The following is an 18,291-nucleotide window of genomic DNA, read 5'->3' on the forward strand; positions in this document are numbered from 1 at the left end:
CCGACTTTCATTGTGTAGCCCAATCTTGGAATCTTGGATTTATTATTATTTTAAAAAAAAAAAATCTTATGTTTTGGAAAAAAAAAAAGTTGTGCTATTAAACTATGTGCATCTTTTGAGTAGATGGGCCTAGACCTAGAGTGAGGCCCAACCTGGACTTCATTTCATATTGGAACTAAACTCGTAGATATTTTTAGTTTTCATGCCAAGTGGGCCTATCCTTGCCTCTGAACAATATTAAGCCCATAATCTCAAGATGTTATTAGGTCTTCAAAATTTATTTGAGAAAAATGATTGGAAGTACTGTAGTTTTTATTATAAATTTTACGGGACATTTTTTATTTTATAAAAATTAATGCCACATAGATTATTACGTGACAGTACACGTTTTAGTGACCAACGTAATAATGCTCCGTTTGTTTCGGCGTAAAATGATTTTGAAATTTTTTGGAGTTTAGTAGGGGCGAAAATAATAGTCAACTGGAAAATGATTTCTGTTTGACAAAAAATGCTTAGTAAATTTCGAAAAATGATTTACGCTTTTTAAAAGCATAAATTATTTTTCGAAGACGCCAGACGCATTCAATCCCTTTTAAACGACACAGTCGGCCTTCACGTTCAAGCAGTCGACCATTACCGAAATTTTGCCGGTACCTAAATTTGCCAACATTCGGGTTAATGCTTCCGGAATCCGGTCAGCCAAATTCCGGCGACCAAACTGGTCGTATTCCGGCCATCCGGCTGGATCTGGCCAGAACGGTCGGCTGGCCGGACAGATCTGGCCAGAATATCCAGGCTAGAACGGCCGGATCCCTGCCGACTGGCCGGGATCTGGCCAAAACAGTCAGATTCCAGCGGTTCTGGCAGGATTTCAACCAGGTAGGCCAGAGTCCTGCCGTTCTGTGCCAGATTCCGGCAGTATTGGTTGAAATCCGGCCACTTTCGCAGGGATCCGGTAAAAGTGACCGAAATCCTGTCAGTCAGTGACGGAATCTTGTCACCGGTGATTTTTATATCATTTACATTAATATTTAAACGTCTTAAATAAAAATTGATTTTTATAGGTTAATATGATTGAATAAAAATATAAAAATATTTGTGATTTTTCGTACACGCCGAACACTGAAAAATGCTTTCGGCAAAAAATATTTTCTAGAAAAATGGCTTCCTTGAAACTATTTTACGACGAAAATCATTTTACATTGAAACAAACGAAACACAAATGTAATGGGAATTACCACATTAATTTGCAAATGTGATGAGTGCCATGTAACTATTTACATTCTAATGTCAAGTGACACGTGTACCACCACGGAGTATAGAACCTCTATCACCACTCTTTATTAATAAAGAATTCATAAATTAGTAGGCGGTGGATGATAAAAGGGAGGGAATTTATTTTACATTCAAAATTTTATTTTGTTATATTTAATAATTTATGTAGTGTCAAATATAGAACATAAAATATAAATATTTATCAAATAAAAAATATTGTTTATTATCCATCATTTAATAGTAGTATTCAAAATTATATATACAGTATTATTTTAAATATGGATTTAAAATTATTAATATAAATGCAAAGCACATAAGCACGGAGACCAAAGAATATAGATTGCACAAATTTCGAAAGATATAGAGAAGTGTGCTTCATCTTTAAAAACCCTAAAAAAGTGACGGGGAGATGATGCAAGCTCTTAAAGGTATCTTTCTCCCCTAGAATAGGCATCCTTTACCATTTGTCTTTGTCTTATCACAATGTAATCATCACAACCTGATTTTCTTGGAAACTGAGTTCAAGACATGACATAAAAATAAAATGAAAGTGAATAGACTAATTTCTTCTGGCTGAGTAGTAGAAGTATTATTTAGATTATAATTCTTTACAATTATTTGTTGAAATTAGAAAGAATTTGGACAGATAATTGTAAGAGATTACTTATGTAATTTACCTAATCGAATAAAAATTGGGTTGTCCAACTACTTATCCAGTCAAATGAGTCTCATAAGTGGTCTCTCATAATCACCTATTCGTATTTATCATTGATTCATAATTTTTTTTTGGTTCAACCATATGATTATTATAATTATTAGAAAATGTAAAGAAGTGATAAAGTATTTCAATTGGGACTTCGTCATTTATATTTGATATTATCTTACCTTAATACGAGTGCTCTACTTCATTTTCACCAAAAAAAAAAAAAAAAAAACAAACAGAGGAAGAAGAAAAAGATAATCACTTTATTTATTTATTTATTTTTAATATAATAGAACTGAAATCAGGGATGAGTTGTCACAGTTCACACACACAAACAAACACATTGTCTTTTTTTTTTTTCAATCACACGAACATAATTAAATAGTCCCCTTAACGCACCCAGACAGTCCCAACATAGAAAAGGTAAAAGAACACATGAGAAACATATGGTGCTTCGGTCCAATCATTTAAATTTGAAATTCAACCATATTTTGTTCTTTGGGCTTCCAAATTGCAGTGATGCTTCTATTGGTGGATCGGTTTTTTTTTAAAAAAAGTGCTATCTATACGTAAAAGTAAAATTTTTTTTTTTGCGTTTTTTAAAATGTTTGTGTTTAAATTATTTGATTACGTTTTTGTTTCAACCCCAGCATTTAGTTTTTTTTAATTGGATTGAAGAAATTTATTCTAAATATTTGTTTATATAAATGTATTAATATAAATTTAATTATTTATATTTTACTTAAACCGATAGGGGGATGTTTCATTTAATCATCTAATTAATACTTTCACACTCTTTACACGTGTGGGCTTCAATTAATTTTTAATAAATAAAGTTTAACATATAAAATATTTAATTGAAATGAGAGTGAATATCTGAGACGAGATTTGAATTGAAGACTTTTGGCCATGATAATAACATAGTATCAACTTAAACTAAAAATTTAAACCAATAAAAAGATATGTATTTAATCATTTATATTCTAATAATCTAACTTGAACTTTTTTAAAAAAAAATAAAAAAGAAAAAAAAAAAAAAAACTCAGCCTTCTATACAAATTACAAAGTAGTAACATTAGAAATTGCAAATGATTTGATTAAATATGGAAAGGATGATTCCATCAGAAAGTTACCAACATCTGAATCCAACACAGTGGACATTCAATTAGATCATATTTATAAATCTACACACTTTTTCTTCTCTTCTATCAAACTATTTTATCTCATTACCATCTAAAAGGTCCAAGAGCTATAGACAGTGAAGAACAACAACTCAGAAGCAATGATAGCAGCTCGATCTCTTGTCCATCTCATGCTCTCTACTTGCATTCACCACCTCTTCTGCAAGTAATATCTCTCTGGCTCTCTGACAAACTCTGAGGATCTCTCAAGCTTCCCCATTACTGCATTCTTGAAACTAATGGCTTCCTGAGCCTGTGAACACGACCGTTGCATCCGAACCCCGCTCAGGGAACTCCTGGACTCCATCATTTCATTAAGCGAAAGCATTTTCTTTGGCGCCGGCTCAGGTCTTTGCTTAGGAGCGCTATAGGATCTCAACTTGGCTCTAAAAGACTGAGTATTCGCCATATAGTTCGGAAAATTCCCGTATCCCCCCCGGAAGGAGTTATCAGCGCATACACTCTTAGCAGGTGTGACAGGTGAATTAATGGAGTTCACGAAGCGCGGGGTGCTTTGTGCGGTGGAGATCAACCTACATTCCTCGCCGGTTAAGCCCCAATCATGGTCTTGGAAGTTCCGGCAATCGGGTATCGATAAGCGGCCGGGAAGCCGACTTGTGTGTAGTGGAGAAGAGAGTGTTTGATAAGGTGGGTCATCGCCAAAATCTGAAACTGAAGTGTTTGTTCGGCGAGATCTTGATTTAGGCCTGCCAGTATCGACCTCCACAATTTTTGGGCTCTCGTCAATGGAGTTAATGGTGGTGTCCAATGAAGCTGATAGCCTTCTGCTGTGGATTGGAGCTGCGTTATCGCTTCTAGTGTCATCAAATCCTTCCTGCAAAGTTAAGAGTGAAGAATTAGGAGACATAAATGCTATGTAAAGAAACAGTACTCTTTGGATTTTTCTTTATAAGATTTTTCAAACTTTGGGTTTCTAAATTTAATTACCATGGATTTTCGTGCTCGGAATTCAAATCTATTAGTTTCTTTGTTCATGCGCCCGCGAGCTTTCTGGGACCGAACCGTGGCTTGAGCTCTAATAAGTGCCTGCATACTGTGAAGAGTTGCAGTGGCCTGTTTGCGCACTAAATAGCCTCTAACAAGTGCCTGTAACTTCACCAGTCCTTTAAGTGCTCTCAGGGCTTTTCTGGCCTGTTCAGAATCCAAAATCCAAGAAAACAAAAATTTCAATTTACACATATCCAAACAGATTGCAAAAGCAGAAAACTGAGCATTCAGGACCTACCATTTCTAAAACAACGCTTAATGTAGATTAATAGTAAAGCAAATACCTGTTTTTTAGCAACAAACACTAAGATCTAAGTAAAAACCATTTGTTTTTCCTTTATTTTCTGTGAATTTTGTTCAACTGAGTCACAAATTTGTAAAGATGAACAACCAAGTCTCTACACAAAGTCCCAAGAAAACTTGCTAAAACTAAAACCACTAATTCGAAGCACACAATTAGCGAAGACCCACTTACCAAATATCCCCTAAAGACGGTCTGAATTTTCGAAGCAGCCCACCTCTCATGTCCACCGCCAAACATAGTGCCTCTTCCATGGCTGGTAAGCCTGACAACCGCCACCGCCGCCTGCGCAGCAGCCACTGCAGCATCAGCCGCCGCCGCCGTGGCTGCCGCTACCGCAATTGCGTGCTTGTTCTGCTCCTTCTCTGATTCTGTGTAGTATGATTTTAGCCAAGCAGCCTCTGCAGGCGATATGTTAGGTGGTATGGTCTCCGGGTTATGACACAAGCCCCTAGAGTCTCTGCCGGAGTTACCCAAACTACACCGTTTCTTGTCTTTCCGGTCACTGGAATTGGAATTCTCTTTGTCTCTCTTTATCCCGAACAAGCCTTTGAGCCACCTTGTTGCCCTACCCATTTTCTCTGAGTGGAAGAGTGAGAGAACCAAAGAAACGTTGCAGTCTTACAGGGAGAAAAAATGGCTTAAAAGAGGGAAATCGATAAAAACCCAGTTAAAAAGTTTTTAAGAGAAAAAGACTGTTGCAGGCTTACAGCTCACAATCCTAGGCTCTTTCCATGTTGCGAAAAGTGGTGAAACGGAGTTGAAAAAGAAGAAAATGTTTAAGAAACCGTCAATGCATGTAAAAATGGAACTTTTTTTTTTGCTACTAAAACAAATAAAAGCTATATTCTAAAAAAAAATAAAAGCTCAGTGGAATTTGATTTTCTTTTCATTTTTGAAAAACTCTGCTCAGCCCTCGTGAAAATCTGCATTACATGACAAAATCCTGTCGCGGGAACGTGCAGGGGATTATAAAGAAAATAAATAAGAGGAACTTAAGGGGAAGTTACAATAAAGTGAAATTATAGTAAAATAATCACAGAGAGAGTAAACCCGGCTCGATAGAATCAGATTCTTAAATGAAAAGCACCTAAAAATACACAAAGAAAAAGGAAGAAAGCAAAGCAGTGTGAAAGTGAATGTGAAACGCTCGGATGAAACTCCTCCAATCAGAAACTGAGAAAAGCTTGCAATTTTAAAAGATAAAAAAAGATCACCAAGAGTGAAACCTCTCTCTCTCTCTCTCTCTCTCTCTGTCTCTCCCTCTGTTATTACTTTCTGGAGCGACGTGTCCTCAAAAGGAAAGATACCTCAGTGTCCTCAGCCTCTGACAATCTCGTGAAGCCTTACATATTTTTATATCTATCATAATATGGATGCTTCTCTTTTCAAACCAACTTTTTTCTGTTCTCCTTTTCTTTTTTTCTTTTTTTTTTTCCTTAACTTTTATCTTTTCTCTGTAACTGTTTCGCTCTCTCCATTTCTCTTTAAACCCTAGCAAATAAATGGAGCCGTATCATTTCATTTTCCTTTGCAGCAATATTACTCTCTGTAGGCTTGTACTGTAGCTCTTAAAGAAATCGGTTGTGGATGGGGTTCGTGGCATGTAAAAAGAAACAAATCATATGCCTCTGCATATTCACATATCTCTGTTTCCACCATTAAAGCAGAGCCAATGAGAGAGAACTTTTTCCTGAATACATTGTTATCCTCTGTGCCTAGTTGATAAATGGCTGAGGTGCCTGCAACTCTAACCCCTTTTTTTTCTCTCTCTCTTTTGGGTTTATGAAAGATCTTTCGTTTGTGGCAGCATCTAACAGTGATTTTCAGTATTCCTTTTTACTGTTCTGTTTCAATGCTTCTTTGAATTATTTGTGCACTAATTCAGCTCTCCTGTCTATTTTCTCCCTACCCTTTTCTCTGCGACTCTGAAATGCAGCTTAAAGATGATAATAAAGGTTATCATGCTATGGACGTACTTTAACCAGTGGTCAGTCCTTTCTTTATCATATTCTACTTTGTTATTAAATATTCCTGGTTGCTGATCAACAAAAAAAAATATTAATTAAAACACAAATCACAGTTCATTTGTTAACCTACAATAACCACGGAATGATTGTTATTTGGTAGAGAAATGTCACAGACACTTTCACTTTTAGCTCAACTCATTTTATGTGAAGGACAATAGGACCAAAGCTGCAACTCTCCTAGAAGGTAAGAGGGAAATTGGACTCTACCCTCTGCAGCTTCAAAGGATCTCTCTCAAGGATATATAGAAGGGCTTTTATAACTTTGTTAGGAATACAGACATCCTGTTGGTGTGTTGTTTTAGATTAGGACATCCTTCAATGATCGATCGATGTTGTTACTCGTGTTGTTAAACACTTTCACTTTTACCTCTTCAATTAATTCACATTGATGTTTGGACATCTCCAATACTGTCTATTAGTGGATGCAAGAATCACACGATTTTTATTGATGATTTTTCCCGTTTTACATGGTTTTATCCGCTTTGCAATAAATTTGAAGTGTTTGAATGTTTTGTCAAGTTTAAATCATCAGTAGGAAGTCAATTTTCTACACCTCACACCAAAATAGAATTTCAGAGAGAAAATTACGCCAATGCTTGAAACGAGTTTAACTCTTCTAGTCCATCTACTTTATATTGGGTTGATGCTTTCCGTATAGCAATCCATATCATTATGGGAAGCGATGCATACACTACAAGCGTCATGTGAGCCCCATCCCAATGTGTTTTGGAGTTGTGTATTTGTGTAATTCTAGCATCTCCCTATCATTAATCATCAATTCACCTAGAGGTTCAATGTTTTTCTTGGTGATTGTCTTGTCTCTTGGGGTGCAAAGAAGCATGTGGCTTTTTTAAGGTCAATTGCTGAGGCTAAGTACCGCTCTCGAGCCATTACAATTGCCAAGTTTTGTTGGTTGAGGATATTGTTTAGAGAAACTCACATTCCTCTTCCAGTGGTACCAATTATTTGGTGTAATAATGTTAGCTAGTGCCATTTCTTTAGCCTCCAATCTTGTTTTTCTAAACATATTTATTGATTATAATTTTGTGCGAGAGAAGGTGGTAAATCGGGATATTTCATTTAAGTTCATGTCAACAAATGATCAAGATAGCTGATGTGTTTACCAAAGGATTATCCTCTAAGCAATTTGTTCCCTTAAAGTCCAAGCCAATGGTGGTTCTTTGCCCCATTAACTTGCAGGGGGGCTTTTAATGCATATGAAAGCGACGATGCAAATTATGATGTGACAAGAAACAAAGAGGTAGCTTAAGATAAACAAGTTGCCGACGATTATTTACTTCAAAAAACCAGATTTTACAAGAACACCAAATAAAGCTCAAGATAAAATCAGCTAATTGAATTCGAAAGCTGGTAAAGATAATAATGTTGCTGCTGAATCATCGAGATAACAGTGAAGATAATCTTTATCTTTAGGTTGTTAACATTTTAGTTTGAATTATAATTTTGAATTTAAGATTAATTACTTGGTTAATTATCTTAGCTAAAACAATTAAAAGTTTGCTTCGATATCTGTCCATACTTTAACATGGTATACTTTGACATGGATACCATGTTGCTCACAATTTAGAGTATTTGCAGTAGCTTTCTTTAAATTTTCATCAATTTAAAAAATTAAACCACTTTTTGTTTTCTTATTTAAATGCCCCCGGTAATAGCTTCATTTATCTCTTTCTTATATCATTTAAATATTTTTTAAATTAAATGATATGAGAAAGAGATAGGAGAGATAAATAATTTAAAATAATATTAAGAAAACCACTTTTACTTTTTTAAATTTATGGTACAACTTTTGATTTGTTTGATATTTCCTTAACTTATAGAATAATAGCAAAGAAATCTGATTCAATGGGTATTTTAAGAGTTTCCGTACATATAAGGGATGAAATGAGATTTAAGAAAACTGTTGCTAATTCTCTTAATCATAAACAATATTTTCACCTCGATCTATAAATACAGGGGGATAATGCAACCAAGCCACTCACATAACTAATATCCATATTTTGTGAAATATATTAAAGATGTGGTTGGTGTTATTCAATCTAGTTCACATCTCTTTTATAAAATTATTATTGAATTTATAAAACTTATATATAATCTTGTAAATTTACCATCTTTTGTACGGAGATAAATAGAGTAAGGGAATAAATCTAACAACTATTGACCCCATCTCCTACTTATTGACCTTTCAAATCCATTCTAGGTAGAAGGAATGAGTCAACCTTACTCACTTGATTTGACCCATTGCAATCCCTACTTAAATGCCTCAGTTATCTATTAGACTTTTAACCTAGGAACACAATTTTCTTAATAATTTATAATTTGTACAATAATTAAGGGTGTATTATGGACAAATTAGTTATTAATTAATTAAATTGTTAAGTCAAATTTTTTACTTTAATAAGTTTACCGATTATAAATTATCATGTCAATTTATAAAATAAAAAATATAAATATTTTTTTCAAACTACTACTTAATTGTTAATATCCCACCAAATTATTAATTGTGTCAATTTCTTCTCTCAAACTATAAAAAAATGTCAATATTCCCGTTAAGACCAACAAAAAGACAAAAATGACCATAAATTTTTTCAATCAGACAAAAAATGTCTTTATAAATTCGAAAAAAAAAACTAAAGAATAATAATAATTTAAAAAAATAAAAAAGAAAAAGAAAATTAACCTAAAAATAAATTTTTTTTATGAAAGACATTTTTGTCATTAGGGTGACATTGACATGTTTTAGTAGTTTAAGGAGGTCCAAGGGATATTGATACAATTGATAGTTTGGAAGAACATTAACAATAATGTAGTAATTTGAAGAAATTATGTGTACTTTTTTCCACTTATAAATTACTCATGGACTTATGGTAAAGGCTGTCTTATCCACAACAAAACTCTTGAGAGTAATTGAATTAGGGTTGTGATTTATGCACAACTAGTGCACAATTCCAAGGAACATTGGAGTGGGACTCATACATGGGCATCATCCCAATATGCCGTTGTGCATTAGTTGTACTAAAGTTGTCTTTTTAACATTTTTTCTTTTAGCACAATTAGTGCACAATTTCAATGTACATTGGAGTGGAACCTCAAGGCACATTGGAGTGGGACCCCAAGGCACGAGAATTCTACTCTAATATACCTTGAGGTTGTGTACGTGTACTAAAAATTGTGCATGAATCACAACCTTGAGTTAATTGTTGCAATTTGTTTGAAAAAGTGTTATTTAGGAGAGAAATACAATTTTGAAGGAAAAGAAAAAGAAAAGTCTTTGTTTCAGTACTTTGCTGACACTTGGCGGACAGAATGGAAACAATCTGTCCCTATTCAAGTCACTGTTGCTTGCGATCATATGAGTGTGAAAGCACGAGGAGGGGGGGGTAAATCTGTACTTTGGATTTGATTCCCGATCTAGTTTCCTTAGCTGGCTGGTCTGCCATAAACTACGCGCATCTTGCACCCTTCAAAGACGAGATCCGAATTCAGGTCACGAAATGAGAATATTTACGGAAATGCTACTCAAATATAGGTTTGACGAATATCTTGGTGAGCCACTCAGGCCTGCATCATTTTGTACGGTTCCGCGGACCCTACTACCTTTGGGTCGTCCAAAATGGCAGGCGGAGGGATTGCCCTCGCTTCACTTCATTATTACGGAAATGCCCAAATTTTTGACGTACTCAAGTTTTCTACGGCCCTATTCTTTGTTTCTTTGGCTATGTCCGGTAATTCCCTTCCCTCCAATTCCTTCCTTCTTACTTTTACTTTTCTTAAAAAAAGTTAATTTTAAAACATTATAATTTTTTTTCTTTTTTTATATCACATTAATAATTGTTTATTACTATTTTTTTTTTTCACTTTTCTATACAAATTCTTTATATTTTATACTACATCAATTATTTTTTATTACCACTAAAAAAAAAAAAAAAAAAAATCATCTCAACAAATGTATCGAGCAAACTTCATCTCAACAAAACCTTTTTTTTTTTTTTTTTTTTTTTTGCATTTTGATCGTCTTGATGATATTGCGTTATATCAATCTTTATCCTTTCTAAATTTGCCAAAGTAGATTTTCTTACGGTCGGATGGGTCATATGTCTGTAAGACAAGAAAATGATCACTAGAGTGGCGTCTTCTGTGGGCTGGAAGACAGCTTCCAGTTATTAAATCGGTAAAATAAAAAATAATTATGGCAGACCAGGTGAGGCAACATGTGAAAATGAGATGATTATTATTATTATTTTTTTTAATTTTTTAGTGATAGTTTTTGATGGCAAGTTTGGGTGTTTGATTTGTTAAAATTTGAATTCAATTATTATTTAATGTGCAAATTCCGATGAAAAAAGATGTTTGGATGAGTAATAAAGGATAAATTGTAATTGAAATCATGTTTGGATAATAGTTATATGAGATTATTTTTTCACGGAAAACTATTATAAGAAATGATTGAAAGTATGAAAAGTTGTGTAGAATGATTGAAGTTATGACAAATGTGCGTTGGAATTCGGAAACTCGCCTGAAATTTCGGGTGAATCCAGATTATACTCAGGTTAAATGCAGGTTGTATTATATATCCGGATTTCAAAAATAAAACCGAATACTGTAGCAAGTAGAATTTATTTTTTATTTGCATCCAAACATGTCATTAAATTGTTTATTTTAAATGAATGACCAAAATTAGAATTATTGTATCTCTCAAAATACCTATGGTGTGAAGTATATCTCATTTTCATAAAATTGAATTAAATGTAATTTAACATTATAAAAAATGAGATATATATATATATATATATATAATTCATAACCACTAGAGTTTGAAGGATGTATTGAAGAAGTGTCGTTAGTCCTTTTTAAGGCATGCATGTGAAAGGGATATGATGAGAAAAGAAGGTGACGGGTTGCCAGCCAAACAGTGTGCAGCTGAAAGAGCCCATCCTTTGACTTCTTTATCGTTGGTGACGCATTTCATCCAGTTTTGAACAACTTCGATCTCATTCCTAACTGGACCGCATCCTATCTTTGCTTACACCATTTCCTACCCCTCTCTCTCTCTCTCTCTCTCTCTCTCTCTCTGACATTTGAAAGATTTTAGAGGTACTTCTGAAGAAAACATGGTGGAACAATCATTCACAAAAGAATACAAAAATTTAAAACTGAAGAAAACATAGAGAATACATTTCGTACCTGCCTTCAAAATCATGATGTCTAGCCGACTGTATTTTTAATCCCTTGGTTATTTTTCTCTAGCTTTAGGTTAAAATAACTAACCAATTCATTAAAAAGTCACTCCACCCGATTATGCAAATCAAATACAAAACGCATTCGTGAATAATGCAACTCCAAATGTAGAGTTGCACTATTCACACATGCTCCTTTTTTTCTTTTTCTTTTTTATTAATTTCTCTTTCTTTCGCTCTTTCTTTGACACCAAAACCCATTTACCCCATGACATTATTATTCTAATGTATTTTTAAATGTGCAAAATTGTATTTCATAATGTGTCTATATGACAAAATCTATATTTGTCATTTTAAGATCACACTTATATGAACCACCTCAAATGAGAACAAAAATTTTGTTGACTTTATAGCAAATAATTATCTAAAAACAAAAATTACCATGTTAAAAAAAATGTCTTATCGTTGAAAAAATATCTAAGAATTAAAATAAAGAAAGATAAAGGAAAAAAAAAAGAATATTTAAATAATATAGTGAAATAATAGATAATCGGATGTTTGGTATTTTCTGAAAACCATTAATTAAAATAGATAAAGTATGTTTTAGTTAGCTATTTTGCATATAAAAATACATAAGCCATTGTGAGTGTTCTAAGAGTAAAATAGCTAGAGATCATAGACTATATATATATATTCTTTTCCTAATTGGATACAGGGAAGAGAGTTACGAGGATACAAATGGTTATGGCCCCATTTGATAACCATTTCATTTCTCTTCCCTTATTTTCACTTCTCCTAAAAAACATAAACTTCAAAACATTCCAATTTTTTTCACTTTTTATATCGCATTAATAATTTTTTATTACTATTTAAATAAAAAACCTACTACAATACAATACAATTTTTTTTTTTTTCCACTTTTCCATATAAATTGTTTACACTTTATATCACATCAATTATTTCTTACTACCACTAAAACAAAAAAACAAAAATATACCTCAAATATGACTTAAGAGGGTGGCCGAACCACCCCAGATGGCAAAAATAAAAATAAACAATTGATGGAGTGGTTCAGTCACCCTCATATATGGCTGAAGGGGGTGACCAAACTACTCCCCAAACTTGCTCGAGGAGGTTGCTCAGCTACCCCTTGTTTTAGTGTTTTTTTTTTTTTTTTTTTTTCTCTCTCTCTCTCTCTTTCTTTTAAGGGTATTTTTGTTTTATTTAAAAAATTTGGGTTATTTTTGGTTTTTTGTTGGCCTTCATAGTTTTGAGGGAAGTTGACGCAATCTTTAATTTTTTGGGGGACATTTGACTATTTGTAGGGCTAAGAAGGAAAACAGAATAAAAGAAGATGATGAAAGAAAGGCCCAGCTTTAGAACTAATGGATACGAAGGTTGGTTAAGCTGAGCCTGGGCTTCGTCGAACCCATGCATCTCTTTCACAGCCTTAGCCTATGAGCCCTGACCCACTGAATGCTCTCATTCCGTCTAGAAGTGGGTATGGTATATTGGTATCTGCTGAGAATTTTGAGTTTGGTCCACGACAAACTATAAGGCCACTATATATGTTGTATAGAGGCCCAAGTATTTATTTATGAATTTCTAATCTAGTATGTTAAATTAACATAAAGGGTCTATTTGGGTTATTTTTGAATGGAGCATTGGTAACGTTAAAAACTTTGAAGAAATATTAATTAAGAAAGTTGGATTAGTAAGTTAAACTAGCACATTTCGCAATTAATTTACAAGTTGTGTGTGTACTATTATTTTGTGAGCTTTCAAAGAATATATATCACAAATTAAAAGTGAGTCTCTCTCTCTCTCTCGATCTCTTTGACAAATTAATTATATGAACTTGGACTGAGAATTAAAGCTATCTTTTTATCTTGATAATATAGGAAAAATTTGTAGTGTTTGATGAATAGCTTCTTTTTATTTTTATTTTATTTTGGTTAATGATTATTTTCCCCACCAAGCCGTTTTGTTGGAGGTAATATATAGTTTAGGATTCCTCGGAATCGTAAAAGACTACTCCATTTGGTTGTACTTAAGTAAAGGATTCACTCACAACTTCCCTTTGATTTTTTTTTTTTTTTTAATTTTTAATTTAAGGAACAAAATTACTTTTTGCTTCTCTATCCAAATACATTTCACAATAGCTAATATTATTTCTCTACAAATATAAGTTCCTACCTATCTTCACATTTTTCACAAAATTCCAACACAATCCCCAATAAAAGGCAAAGAGATGATAGAGCAAAGATAAATATTTTGTGTTAAAATAATAGATTGGGTAGAATTATAGCATTCTCAATGCTTAGGAAACCGATAGAGTATCTATTGTAGGTGATTTTTTGTGATTTTTTTGACATTTTTCCTATATGTAGCTAGGGAATGGAATTGGCTATAGGAAAACTGTTGAGAATGCTCTAAAAATGTGGGTATCCACATTTCCCTCTCATTGGAAATGCTTCTCTCTCTCTCTAAATGGACAGAAATGCTCTTAATCAAACTGCATTAACCCATAATTCCCTTTTAAAAAAAACAGATAAAAGTGATAGTAATATTATTTTTCTTATTTGAAAATTCCCTTTCAGATTTGTCTTATACTCATTCATTCCACGTTTTATAAGAAAAAAATCATTGATTGCATGACTCATATTAATTATTTGTAGAATACCATATCAAAGTGATGGTAGTATCACTATAAAAATTTCAAGAATTCTGGACGGTTTCAAACCGTTCTAAAAAATGTGTTGCTAATCTGGGTTATGAAACAGTTTGGCCAAAACCGTCCAGAATTTGTTTTTGTTTTTGTTTTTTATTTTAATTATAATCATTATTATTTTTTATATAATAATAATAATTATTATTATTATTTTTGTCCCGCGAATAGCGATCAAAGCTTCGTTGCCTTTTCTTCCATAGTCATTCTCGCCGGCTAAAGGGACCACCAGAAGGTTGTCACAGTCGCATATCTTCACCATGAATCCTCTACCATCGCCCGCACGTATGCGATCTCCATCTCTATCAGCTTCTTCTCCATCGTACCAATGCTCGCGCATTACCCATCAAACATTAATTCCAAACCCAAAACAAACACAATCCAAACAAAAAAAAAAAAAACAAAGATCCGTCTGGTGGTTTGGAAGAGAGTGGTGACGAGGAGGCCTGAGAGGGGAGATCAAGAAAGAGAGACCAAGTCAGAAATCCACGTATTCCGGCCACAGATCCAGCCAAGAGTGGGTTTCCACACACGTACACCGGTATAAGTTTGACAGATCCGGCCGGATCTGACCGAAAACCATCGCGAGATCTTGTCGTGCGTCCCATTCCTGCCTACCGTCCAGATCCCGTCGACGCCCGTCTTTAATCGCTGGCCGGATAAAGGAAGAAGAACGAGAGAGAGCTCTAAGAGATATGGTTTTTTTTGGAGAGAGTAAGAACTCTTGATGGTTTTGTTTTAAAAAGAAAGAAATAGGAGAAAAAAAAAAAAAAAAATTGTTGCAGACGGTTTCAAAAGAAACCGTCTCTAAATTTATCTGAATTGACGGTTTTATTTAAACCGTCTGTAAATTTACAGATAGTTACAATAAAATCATCTGGAAATTAAAATATACAGACAATTTTAAATAAAACTGTCTCTAAATTTAGAGACGGTTTTTAAAAAACAGTCTGGAAATTAATTTTCAGACAATTTTAAACTATACTTCTAAACGGTTTTCAAAACCGTTTAAAAAAAACCATCAAGAAAATGTAATTTTTTTTTGTAGTGTATGCTTGATATATATAGTAATATAATTGACCTTTAATAAATATGCATTATTAAATATTTACTATTGCCTGAAAAATCTGAATATGAAAGTCAAGAATTATTTTATTCCACAAGAAACTAAAACGAATAGGTTTTTTTTTTTTTTTTTGAAGAAATCCCTTTCAATATATTAAAAGAGACCAACAGGTCAAATGTGCAGGGTTACAATGAATCCCTAATACATCAAGTCAGAGACACTGCAATGAGAGTTTCCTCTACCCAGGCCAAATAAACGAAGACCATTACAAAATACAGCTGCTCAAAAACCTAGACAAGCAGAAAGAAACCTTTGCTAGATCTAGGAGAGGGCTTTTGCAGACCAGATTTTGATCTTAAACAAACAACACAGCAGCTGTATTAACAATAACCAGACACAAACAAAGAAAAAGAAAAAACTACAAATGCACAAGTCGGACAATTTCCCTCACTTCCCCATTTTGCTTGACGGTTTGTAGACTCTAGAAGATCTGGAAACCGCTCCTAAAAGATCGCCCTGATTACCCCTAAAACCACACTCGAAAAAAGCGTCCAAATCACTGTCATAGCACTACTGAAAACGGAGAATCAAAAACATCGAAACCGCCGATCTCCTTTCGCCCTAAAAGCCGTTCCAGTGGAAATCCTAAGACCGGCACTGCTGCAAACAACCACGAAAAACATCGGATCGGGAGATTTCGTCTCCAATGTGGCCATCCAAACCAGCAGCGGCAGATCAAAGCCTCCTATTCAAAATCAACACCGTCAGGCAGGAAAATCCATGGAAGAAACCAAAAACTTGGACCAGTGCGATTTCGTCACTGGCGTGGCCATTCAAAACAGCAAACGGTTTATCACGAACTTCTCTTAGAAATCAAACACCGTGCGCCACGAATCGGGAGAAAACATCCGCTTTTACACTCTACCAAATGAAAAAAAAAAAAAAAAAAAAAAAAAAAAAAAAAAACCTCGTTTCCATCTCTGACTAGGACGAGACAAAAAACAACCCTTCACCTCTTTAGTTGCTAACGACCCCCAAGGAGAGAAGAAAAATTATTTATAAACAGAAACTACCACAGCCTATTGGGGAGGAGGGAAGCGGAAGGCTCCCCTCCATTTTCACGCTCAAAAAAGTCTTTTCTCACAGAGGAAAAAATTGCCGGCTCTCAACTTTCTGTAAAACGAGTAGGTTTTATTTGGCTAGAGATGATATAAAGAAAATAAATCAAACGGTATATTCGGTATGGTTGATATATAGTACTATGATTGACCTTTAATAAATATGTATTATATTACCTGAAAGTTCTTTATATAAAAGTCAAGAATTTTTTTATTCCACAAGAAACTAAAACAAATAGGTTTTATTTGGCTAGAGATGAAATAAAGAAAAATAAATCAAACGGTATATACAGTTTATATTTTGATAAATAAAAGAAAAATCACAGTTTTTATACAGTTTTTTTTCTGGTCATTTTCGGTTCAATTTTTAAATTTATACTCTTCTCTTGCATAAAAAGGTCGGTCTTATGCACTTGATTGAGAAACGATAAGGATGTTTTGACAAGCATAAATAAGCTAGGAATAAATCAAACATGACAATTCTATATATAAGAATTTTAGTAATTCCCAAAAGTGGATTTAGTTACATTCCCTATAATCCAAATTTTCAATGCAAACATCGTATTCTTGAAAATGTGAATGCTGAAAAAAATATTAAATTCTTTGAACCAAACGTCATATAAGTTTTTATGTACTCGATCGGTCAGGATCCAAACTAGGTGTTAATCATATACATAGAACTCGGATAATCTACCAATTGAAAGCCTGATTGACCATTAGGTTAACAATCACTAGATGGAGTTAATTCTTCGTGATATTTATACCCAATTAAAAGATAATCTTTTTTTTTTATCCTAATTAATGAGAAAAAAGGAATTATAAGAGATGATCTTTCTCATTCTTGATTCAAATAGAAAAGAGAATGAAAAATCCTATGAGAATGCTTTCAAATGCAAGGTGAGAAGCGGTCCATTTTACTAACATATGTACGTGGTAATTTGTACATCTAAACACTTTTACAGCAAACTAGCTATGAAAGAAAGATAGAACTAAGTTAATATCATAAAGAAAACTAGCAAAATCCAAGAGAAACAAAATAAGAGGATTATTAAAAGTTAATACAATCAAGAGAACATCTCCTTTGGGAACAAAAGAAGTCACTCCACAAGCAGCAGTCAATCGCGTGATTAATAGATAATCGATTGGGTAAAACATTGGACTCTTCCTCTGGGGTACGAAAAACAAAGCCATTAATGACACAAACAAGCATGCACAGCCCAAACTCATGTATACTTGGATCGAATCAGATTGGTTTTCAACTTGTTAGACTATAGATATATATATATCTTTCTAGCTGGTCCCGATTAAAGGACTCTCTGATCAGAAACCTTGTAGCTACCCCTCATTCGATCATCGGTCCCCCCACATAAAATATCAGCCTTAAAAACTCCACAAGATCGATCGAGGTATAGCGTATACCCTACAGAATCAAGATGTATGCCCACAAACATAATTGCAAAGTAAATTAAGTAGGCTTATCCACACAACACAAGGCATGTCATGATCTGCATGTTTTAATCTTTCTTTTTCTTTTTTTTATTATTATTCTTTCACGTACCATATATATATTTATATGCATTAATCACCGGCCCACATCTACAGTGGACCCATTGTCTGCCTATGAAGGGGTAGGGAATGATGGGTAAGCAAGCGAGACCTAAGCCTAACATGCTAGAAATATAG

The 18,291-nt window shown here is 33.8% G+C and overlaps 1 protein-coding gene across 1 annotated transcript; it reads right to left on the bottom strand.

The window, feature by feature from the left end:
• Window positions 1–3,045: 3,045 nt before the first annotated feature.
• Window positions 3,046–5,373, bottom strand: LOC133856496 (protein IQ-domain 26-like). The gene is made up of 3 exons (XM_062291539.1): window positions 4,643–5,373; window positions 4,108–4,311; window positions 3,046–3,994 (listed from the first exon to the last, which is right to left on the bottom strand). Exons 1-3 carry the CDS (start codon window positions 5,042–5,044, stop codon window positions 3,308–3,310), a joined length of 1,293 nt encoding a protein of 430 aa, XP_062147523.1. The 5' UTR covers window positions 5,045–5,373; the 3' UTR covers window positions 3,046–3,307.
• Window positions 5,374–18,291: the final 12,918 nt, after the last annotated feature.

Source organism: Alnus glutinosa, chromosome 14, assembly GCF_958979055.1.
Source record: "Alnus glutinosa chromosome 14, dhAlnGlut1.1, whole genome shotgun sequence".
Classification (NCBI taxonomy): domain Eukaryota; kingdom Viridiplantae; phylum Streptophyta; class Magnoliopsida; order Fagales; family Betulaceae; genus Alnus; species Alnus glutinosa.